General features: G+C 38.7%; 1 protein-coding gene across 1 annotated transcript; it reads left to right on the top strand.

The window, feature by feature from the left end:
- The first annotated feature begins 1988 nt into the window (after window positions 1–1988).
- LOC136978715 (uncharacterized) lies at window positions 1989–10012 on the top strand. The gene is made up of 3 exons (XM_067274500.1): window positions 1989–2780; window positions 2892–5459; window positions 9863–10012. The coding sequence occupies exons 1-3, from the start codon at window positions 1989–1991 to the stop codon at window positions 10010–10012; spliced, it is 3510 nt and encodes a 1169-aa protein (XP_067130601.1).

Below are 10012 nucleotides of genomic sequence, written 5' to 3'. Positions count from 1 at the left end.
AGCATTATCATCTATTTGTCTGTTCCAGCGCAGATTATCATCAAAAGTTATTCCCAAAAACTTAATAACAACATAGAAAAAGTAAACGCTATCAGTTATTTCGATTTTTAGGTGATCTAAACTGACTTTTTTGTTTCTATTGGCAAAACAGAGAAATTTTGTTTTGTTTTTATTAATTACCAACCTATTATTTTCCATATAAGGCCGCGACTCCACTAGCCGTAAAAGGGCCGTAAAACCCTTCACCGTAAAAGCTTTTAATCACGTGACCATGATATTTTACGCCTGAGCAGGTCGTAAACTATCATAATCACGTGATTAAAAGCTTTTACGATGAGGGGTTTTACAGCCCTTTTACGGCTAGTGGAGTCGCGGCCTAACTGTTTAATGTTTTTAAAACGTTGCTTAAATTCTGTTGAAGAGTTATAATATTCGTATGAGAATAAATTATCACTATATCATCAGCATACATAAGTATATTATCTTTTGATATATGATCATGTCAGTCATTTTATTCTAATTACGGTTTAGAGTGGCATCCCTACTGGGGTCGGAGCTTTATTATCGACCCTCGCTGCGTTGAACAGGGCGATGTTCCGACGGGAGTCGGGACGCTATATGTCTCTCGCTGCGAATGAAAGGGGAGATAGGAATAGGAAGGAAAGGTAATGCGACCGTGCTCACTGATATAGCCACAGTGAAAGAAGGGGAGGGGACGCAGAGTGCCTGGGGGAGAGGGATAGGGTGAAAGGGAGAGAAAAGGGGGAAGAGAAGAGATCAAAAGTGCTTGCTGGGGTCCGTTGATAGTGACCAATAGAAAATACAGGCAGTACAAAAAGTACAGGAAATACGTAATCGCGTACATAAACATCCGCGGTTTGCAGAGAAACTTGTACGTATTACAGGGACAAATTGGATATTACATGGTAAAAATACTAATAGTACTAATAGAAATACAAGAGAAATGTTGGATGATTACATCCAAGACCAAGTCATGATAGATTGCGCGTACATAGTACAGAGAACAATGCCTTCCAGTGATAGGTAATCCAATTGGCGACTGCCCGACCTCTAGAGTACACGACAAAACGGGCAGAAAGGATAACAAAGGTAGCCACGCCCGATGTCCAGGTTGAGGCTGACAGTTGATTCCTAAGAAGAGATGCCTTCTGGGGATGCAGCTTTTTAGTCCTGAGTATTAGTGGGTGTTGTCGCTTGTCGATGATCGAAATTCAGTTTCCCGTGAGCCTTCCTGGTGAATTCTATGAATGCCATATAGATATTCTTGTTGCCGATAATGTTTTCAGGTGAGCAAGGCCATGCAACTCTCTTGCTGATTGAGGTGGAGATGAGACGGTTCTGGGTGTGGGAGAATCGTGAACATTCATAAATGATGTGCAGAGGATCCTCTGCAGAGACATTATTGCAGGAGCAGGTCCCATCCTCTTGTTTAAGAAACCTAGGGAAATTGGATCTGAAACACCCATGCCCAGTTATAAACTGGGTGGAATTGAAGTCCAGGATGAAGTGTTGAGGAAGTTTAATATTTTGCAGACTGGAGGGTAAGCCTGCCCTTATTGCTTGATGTCCACTGCTGCTGCCAGATGTCATGGATGGTGTTGTTGATTTGGTGATAGACCCAGGAAGATGGAATACGGTCGTAGGAGATTTTCCCTTTATCAGTGGCCGCCTTCTTTGCCTTCTTTGCCCTGTCGTTTCCTGGGTTGTTGCTGTGACCCCGTACCCAGCAAAACCTTAGATGAGTGTGGATAGCTATCTCAGTGATAGCACCGAGGGACTCCCTAATAATAGGGAAGTGCGTTTTTTGAGCTTTAATCTGATAGAGGGCAACTCTGCCGTCCGTAACGATGTTGATTTGGCTGGCTTTCTTGTGTAAGTTATGGTGGGTAATGAGATTGGGGGAGCATCTGTCAGTGCTGTGTCTTCGATACTAATTTTTTTCTATTTATAGGTAAGTCTTTACAATTATGGCAGTTAATCCGAAAAGAAAGTCGTTTTCACCGAGTTTAACGGAAGGAGAGACCAGCAGTAAAAAGAAATCTTTGAAGAGTTGCGAGGAAGAAGAATTTGCATATCTTCTGGAAGGAGAAAATTTTAACCTCGAAGAGGGTATACGTGTTCTGTTGCGTTTACATTTTTCTATGAATTCTAAGGTTGACGAACTTATTTCAAGATTAAATTACGTATCGGAATGGTTAAAAAATTTGGATGAAGGTTTGGGTGACTTAGATACCAGATTAGAGATATTAGAAAAATTGGCTGACAAAAATTGTGGTTTAAGCGATCAAAGTAATGTTACGAGAAAGTTTAATGATATTACTCGGGAACTTGATTTTTTGGATAACCAACGTCGTATAAATAATGTTGTCATTTCCGGTCTGGAAGAGGTACGGGACGAATCATTTCTAGAAACGAAAGAGAAAGTAGTTGAATTTGCTATGCGAGTCTTACAGATGCCCGACATTAAGATTGGTAGGGCAATGAGAGTGGGAAAGAAAAAGGCTAATTCCCCTAGATTAATTATTTGTACTTTTGTTGATTATTATGAAAAAATGAACTTTAAGAAACGAATTCTGGAATTAAAACCGGATGGTGTCTATGTAAATGATGACTTTTCTCCTAGATTGAGAAATATTAGATTTAAGCTTCGTGATTTCGGTAGACAGTCAAAACTTTCTGGAGCGCGAATGGTAAAAATAGTTTATGATAAAATTATTATTGATGGAACGAAGTACTTTTACGATGTTGACTGTAACCAGGTTAAGCCTGTCTCATCCTAGCAATTGCCGGATAGGGGTACTTCTTTTTTAATTTGGAATTGTGCTGGTTTGTTTAATAAACCTGAGTTTTTTTGGAAGTATCTATTGCAGTACGATATTATATTTCTTTCTGAAACTTGGTATGGTTCTACTAATAGAAATTCGGACGTAACTGATTGTTTGCAAGGTTATAATCTCTATTTTGGTAAGGCTTTTAAGTTACATACGAGAGGTCGTTATTGTGCAGGCTGGTTATTGGCAATAAGATCCTCTTTTCCCTGCGTTGTTATTTATCAAGATAACTATCTAATACTTGTTAAATTTGGTGCCGAACTTGGTAATATTTTGGTATGTTTTGTTTATTTTAGGGAAAATGACTGGCAGTCTATTTTTGAAACTTTAACTGGTTTGATATTACATGATAGGAATGTAATGATTGCTGGTGATTTTAATGCTAGGATTGGATTGGGGAATATAATCTCTGACGCTTTTTGCAACTCTTTTGGTATTGTTTGTCCTTTGCATAGGAATTCGAAAGACTTGGTGATTGATTCTTTTGGTAGAAAGTTGCTTCATCTATGTGATGATTTGGATTTGATTATTGGTAATGGAAGATGTTTAGGTGATGAAGCGGGTGAATATTCTTATATCTCTAGTCGTGGTTGTTCAGTTATTGATTTGGTTATAGTTTCTCCGTTAATTTGGAAAGATATTCTCTCTCTAACGATGGGTCAGTTTTTGGATTCCGACCATAACCCTTTGATTTTACGACTGGCTTGTGGCAATGATAGATCGGTTTCTTTAGAGAAGAGGCAGAGGATTAACAGATTGTTCTGGGATGAATCTAGAAAGGATGAATTAAGGTTGGCTTTGGAGGAAATGTGTATCTTGAATAGGTTTGATTCAATGGAAGACCTGAGTAATCTTCTTTTTAATTTGGCTTGTAAGTGTGGATTTAATATTAGGAGACATAAGAATTCTTTTTCGTGGTTCGATTCGGACTGTAGGATGTTAATTTGCGCCAGGAATAGAGCCTGGAGATCTTTTAGAAAGAGTAATGATTCTAATGATCGTTTGCGTTTTGTTATGTTACGAAGTCTGGTGAAGCGATTTTGCATTGCGAAAAAAAAATTATTTGCTGGAAAAATTCAAAATTGTTTTGGGAAAGATAATAGGCTTTTTTGGAATTATTTTCGACATGTTAAGCGGACTAAGTCTTGTAATTTCTGCTTTATATCTATTGATGATTGGTTTCATCACTTTTTTAATTTATTTGGTTCCTTGGACCCTTATTTTGTTGATTTTTCTACTTTTAATTATTGTAGAAATTGGTATGATGAAATTTTGGACCATGAACTTTTTGCAGGTGAGCTTAATGATGCTCTGAGGAGGTATAAGCCAAATAAAGCGCCAGGTTTTGACGGGATCCCAATGGAATTTTGGAATTTTGAGATGCTGAGACCACATCTTCTGTGTCTTTTCTCAAAGATTTTTGATACTGGGATAATACCAGAGTCTTGGAAGACGAGTATTCTAATTCCGATTTTTAAGAATGGTAGGAAGGATGTTCCTGGTAATTATAGAGGTATATGGCTATCATCTTGTGTTTCGAAATTGTTTTGTATTATTTTGTATAGAAGACTGATTCGGTGGTTAGAAGTTAATAATATATTGCATGAGAATCAGGCGGGATTCCGAGCTAGTTATTCCACATTGGATAATATTTTTGTTTTGTACACGGTTATTCAGAAAACTTTTTTACGGAAACGGAGGAAGGTGTATGCTTTTTTTGTTGATTTATCTTCTGCGTTTGACAGAGTCTGTAGGAACTTGTTGTGGTCTAAGATGTTGCGTTATGGTTTCAGTTATAAATTTATATCCTTACTTGTTGCTTTGTATGAAAATTCCTCGTTTATGGTAAGAGATGGTGGGAACTGTTCGCCATTAATGTTTTCTAAGACTGGTGTTAAGCAGGGCTGTATTTTGAGTCCAATCTTGTTTGGTATTTTTTTGAACGATCTCTTTGGTTTTATTAATTCTTCCGGTGATGGTATAGAAATAGATGGTTTCCAAATTAAAATACTAGCTTATGCAGATGATATTGTAATTTTATCTGACTCTGTGGTTGGACTTCAAAGATTGATTGATAAATTCGCAATTTATTTAGATGAAAATGGTTTGAAACTGAATTTGAATAAGTCCAAGATTGTTGTTTTTCGAAGAGGAGGTAAGAGTGCGAAAGCAGATAAATGGTGGTTTAAGGGTTCTCCAATTCAAGTTGTCTCCAATTACAAATATTTGGGTGTTACATTTTCGTTTAATGGTTTATTTCATACGCATTACATTAATAAGAGAACTCATGCCAGATTATTGATGAATAAAATCATTCAGTTGGGGAGATCTGCCAAATTACGTAATCTGAGGGATTATTTACGTTTATTGAAAACTGTGGTTTTGCCCTCTTTGTTATATGCTTCAGAGATTTGGGGTTTTAATCTGACTAATGGTGATGGTATACAGACTGAATTTATTAAAAACTTATTTTATTTACCTCGTTGTACACCAGGTTATTTAATTATGATGGAATGTGCTTTGACCCCTATAAAACTTATAATATTTAGTAGGATAAGAAATTGGATTAATAGAATTTCTAAGCTCGATGATTATCGTCTAAGTAAGGTTTGTCTGAAATTTATACTTAACAAAAAGTCTATAGATTGGACACGTTATCTTATTCATACATGCAATAATCATGGTATTAATTTTATTAATGATGATTTGAATCTAATGGACTGGTCTCTTCTCCTTGTAAACATTTTTGATAATTTTTTATATAATATAAATGAAAAAATAAATAAAAGCGTATATAATTGTTGGTATAAGAATTTGAATGTTACGTTTTTTGATAATTCTTTATATAATCAAGATGTTTCCCTTAATATTTTGTGTTTATTTATACAGGCTAGGTGTAATTCGTTAAACTTTTAAAATAATTACTCGAGAGAATTGTGTAACTTTTGTGTTGAGAAAGAAATTGTGGATGCCTGGCATATTCTGGCTAAATGTGGGCGTCTTAAAGTGTTACGTAAAGAAATCTTTGGTTGCGAAGTTCTTACCAGGTCTTTTTTCCTTAAAATTTTATCGAAACCTTGTTATAAATTTAATGTATTTTGTTTTCTAAGAAAATCTGTTAAAATTTTGTTTTAGGGGGCGTGATTCCTCTACTATAAATCTAGCCTTGTTGTTGGTGCTGTTTGGGAGCATCTGTCAGTGCTGTGTCTTCGATACTAATTTTTTTCTATTTATAGGTAAGCAATTTGCCTTTTTGGTTTCTATTTTTTGGTATTTTGTATTATATTGACAGATGCTCCCGAACTTTAACTTTAAACTTTATTTCATTACTGTATTTGATTTTGTAAATTTTATATAATTTATTTTACAACTAAATTGTTATCTATCATTGTATAATTTTGTTTGATTATGTTTATTGTATTTAAGTGTTTTGTTTTGGGAGATGGTTTGGCTCCTCGCATCATGGAATAAAATCCAGTATGCTAAATAAATAAATAAAAATAATGAAATTGAGGGCCTTAAGGATAGCTAAGGACTCCGCCTGGTTGTTGCTGCAGTTAGCGGCCAGAGAGAATTTTCCCTGGTAGAAGAAGCCCCTGAGGCAATCTGCCACCACTACAGCACAATCAACCCAGAGGAAGTCCTCGACCCATCAGTATAAATATTGAGCCTCTTTGGGGGCTTTCTCCCTCAAAGGAGAAGTCCACAGTAGAAAGCATGGCAGGATGGTTGGAATGATGGTTAAACATTCGGTCGATGTCCTTATCCTTAAGGTTGTTCCACACCTCCTGAAGGGGGAGAGGAAGATCACCGAAAAGGATGGACTAATTTGCTACCCCACGGAGATGAACCCTGAGGAGGTGGAACTCTAGTAAATACCCATAATAACGAGGTCAACAGGAGTGAGCCCTGTGATAACCAGAAAGGCGTCCATAAATGTAGTCCTATAGCCCTTAGCAATAGCAAGTGCAGCTTGCCATTGGATGGATAGAAGCTTTCTTCTGGCGTGGTGATCGCCTTGCCCCAGACCTCACATCCATAGGTGATCATGGGAGCAATAGCACCGGTATAAAGAATCTTGATGGCCTTAGGGCTGAGACCCCAGGTGTTACGCGAAATGGAGCAGAGGGCATGCACAGCATTAATCGCCTTGCCATATATGTAGTGGATATGTGGAGTCCAGTTAAGTTTGTTACCAAGGATAATCCCAAGGGTACTTTATTGTATGGTCACAGTTGATATGGGTCCCCATGATCTTTAAAGTGGGGTTTTTGGTAAGGGGATTTTTTTCTAGGGAAGACAATGCTGTTGCATTTGGCTGGGTTAATTAAAACCTTATTTTTATTGCACCATGTAGTGAAAGCCCTTAAAAGGTTGTTCATATGGACTTGGAGTACCTCTTGATTAGTATGGGCCATGAGAATAACTGTATCATCAGCATACCCCTGTATGGTGGTTTGAAGCTCAATGGGGGACGCCTTAGACACCTCAAAGATGGTGTTATAGAGAATATTCCAGAGAAGGGGGCCTGACTTAGAGCCCTGGGGCACACCCTGTTGATAGGCATGTGGTAAATATTATAGTTGTTATGAATAACCATGGCAGTTCTGTTAGAGAAGTAACTGGACAAAAGCCTATATAAGTTGCCAGGGCACCGAAAGGAGTTTAAGTTAAACATAATTGCCGGCCACCAGGCATGATCGAACGCCCCCTTAAAGTCAATAGAGACCATCATGGTGTGCTGGTTGTTCTTCTTAGAGTGGTTAATATACTTGATAATGTTAAGAAGGGCGTCAGTAGTCCCTTTCTTCTTCTGGAAGCCGAACTGAAGATGGCTGAGATGATTCTGCTTCTCCAGGTGGTATTCAATCCTCTTTGCCATTAGGGCATCCATAATTTTCCTGAGGATGGATAAGAGGGAAATGGGCCTGAAGACATTAGGGGAAGATGGGGATGAGTTGGTAAACTTGCTGATCAGCTTGATGGAATCCACCTTCCACAATGTCGGGAAATGCCCGAGGTCTAGGCATTTATTGAACAGGACTCAGAAAGTGGTAGGAATAGCCCTAAAGGCATGTAAGGCCATGAGGCCAGAGATCTGGTCAGGGCCGGGAGCTTTCTTTTTATTAATGTTTTTAAACTCATTGTCAATTTCCCTCATCGAGAATGGAATATCTTCCTTGGTGTTGAGGGGTGTATCTACTAACTGTCTGATGGAGCGGTGGTAGTCCTCATCTGTCGATTCGTCGTCCCGGGGAAAGAGATTAGTCAAGATATACTTATAAGTTTCCTTGATGGAGTTCTGACAGTTCTCCTTGTCCATGAGGAAGGAAGGAATACTGCACTTCCTATACTTATTAATTAAAGGCCACCTTATAAGGGAGGGACCAGGGACTTGCGAGCAGAGGTTCCTCCAGTTCAGTTTTTTATTAAAAGGTACAAATTAATGTACATCCTGGCTCCGCAATTAGCACTACCAGGGTTCAATACAGAATACATAAATTGGAATTACAGATATATATAAAGTTACAAATGAATGTAAGAAATAAAATATAAAATAAAATAATAATAATAATAAAATAAGACGTGTCACAATTAGGTGGCAAAAGTAAAAACTTGATAACTAGTATGTACAATTATATACAAGTTGAACAGTATTGCAGAATGTATATAAGATAAGATATACAAACAAAAGAGGAAAGTATTACAATGTGGTGAGAAAAGAAAGCCAATTAACAAATATGTACAAAAATTTACATGCTAAACAGTATTACTGATGGCGATATAAGAAATGCAACGTAACAGGCAAGCAGGAGACAGACCGTAGTGTAAGTAGTACAGCCACGGGTAGTACAATGAGATCGCGTGATGAGTAGGCTGCCAGCTGCAGAGGAAGAGTCCGATGGCGGCAGCTGAATCTAGTTGTTGATGAGCCTCATTGAGTGGTTGCTGAAGCTTCTGGCTAACCTTTCAGAGGCAAGGAAGATTTCCTTGCTGGCCCAAATGTCAGAGTGGTTGCATGTCCAACTAATTTATTAAGTTCATCCATGAGGAGTCTAATATTCATGCGTTCGTGTTCAAGAGTACAGCAAAGAGGTAATGATCAAAGCCATCTTCCACTTGGCAAGTCGGGCAGACTTGTGAGTCCCTGTTGGTGAAACGGTGCAGGTAGGCTGCGAATTTACCATGGTTGGTAAGTAACTGCATAGAGGTTCCTCCAGGAAGAGGTCCTTGCCTTTGTGATGGCGGTTTTGTAAATTCTGGACTGGGTTATAAACTGTTGTTTGAGGAGTTGATGCCTTTCGCTGTTGATGTTCCAGAACATCAGCCTCTTGGCCCTCTGGGCTGCCTTCCTGAGCCTAGTGAGTTCATTGTTCCACCAGGAAGCATCAGCGTTTCCTGACCTTGACCTCAGTGGAGAGTAAGAAGCTGGCGTGGATGGCCTTATGTAGGTATTCAACCGCCGAGTCCAGCTTATACGGGGTAGAAAAATCCTGGATTGGGGGCAGGAACCAGATAGATTTATGATTCTCCTCGTAGATGTCCCAGTTGGTCTTAGAAGAAAGATTGAGAGGCCTGGATGGAACGCTGCAAGAAATGTTGGTGAAGATATACCTATGATCATTTGGTGAGTACCTCTCGAGGGTAGAACAGTTGGGATGAAGAAGCGTGAGATGCCGGTTGCCCAAGGTAACATCAATCCAACTCTTCCTGACTCGGCCGAGTAGGTGGGGAGAGGGCTAGAGTTTAAGGAGAAAAGGTCAGTAGCATTAATGAGGTCCCCTAGCATCCGACATCTTGGGTATTCAATAGGGCTAAACCAAATGGGAGACTTAACATTGAAGTCTCCGCAGATAATAAGTGGCTTGCAGAGACTTCAATGTTAATTGGAGCACAGTTAAGTCTTAGACTGTTAACTGTGCTCCTGAGAGTCTGAAATGGGGATGAAGATCTTCAGCAGGCGAGCAGTAAAAGGAGATGAGATACATCGAAATGCCTTGATATTCCAGATAGATGGTGCAGAAAAACCTATTGCAATGATTAGGAATAAGCTGGACCCTGAGAGAACTATTGTAAATGATAAAGCTTGCACGGATAGGACGAGTATTAGGGGTGCAGAAGGTAGTAAAGTTGCCGAGGAGAGCAACCTTATTATTTAA

Source organism: Centruroides vittatus, unplaced genomic scaffold (assembly GCF_030686945.1).
Source record: "Centruroides vittatus isolate TY-2023 unplaced genomic scaffold, ASM3068694v2 contig_1154, whole genome shotgun sequence".
Lineage (NCBI taxonomy): Eukaryota > Metazoa > Arthropoda > Arachnida > Scorpiones > Buthidae > Centruroides > Centruroides vittatus.
Note: the sequence above shows the minus strand (reverse complement) of the source record. Positions and strands in the feature narration are given on the sequence as shown.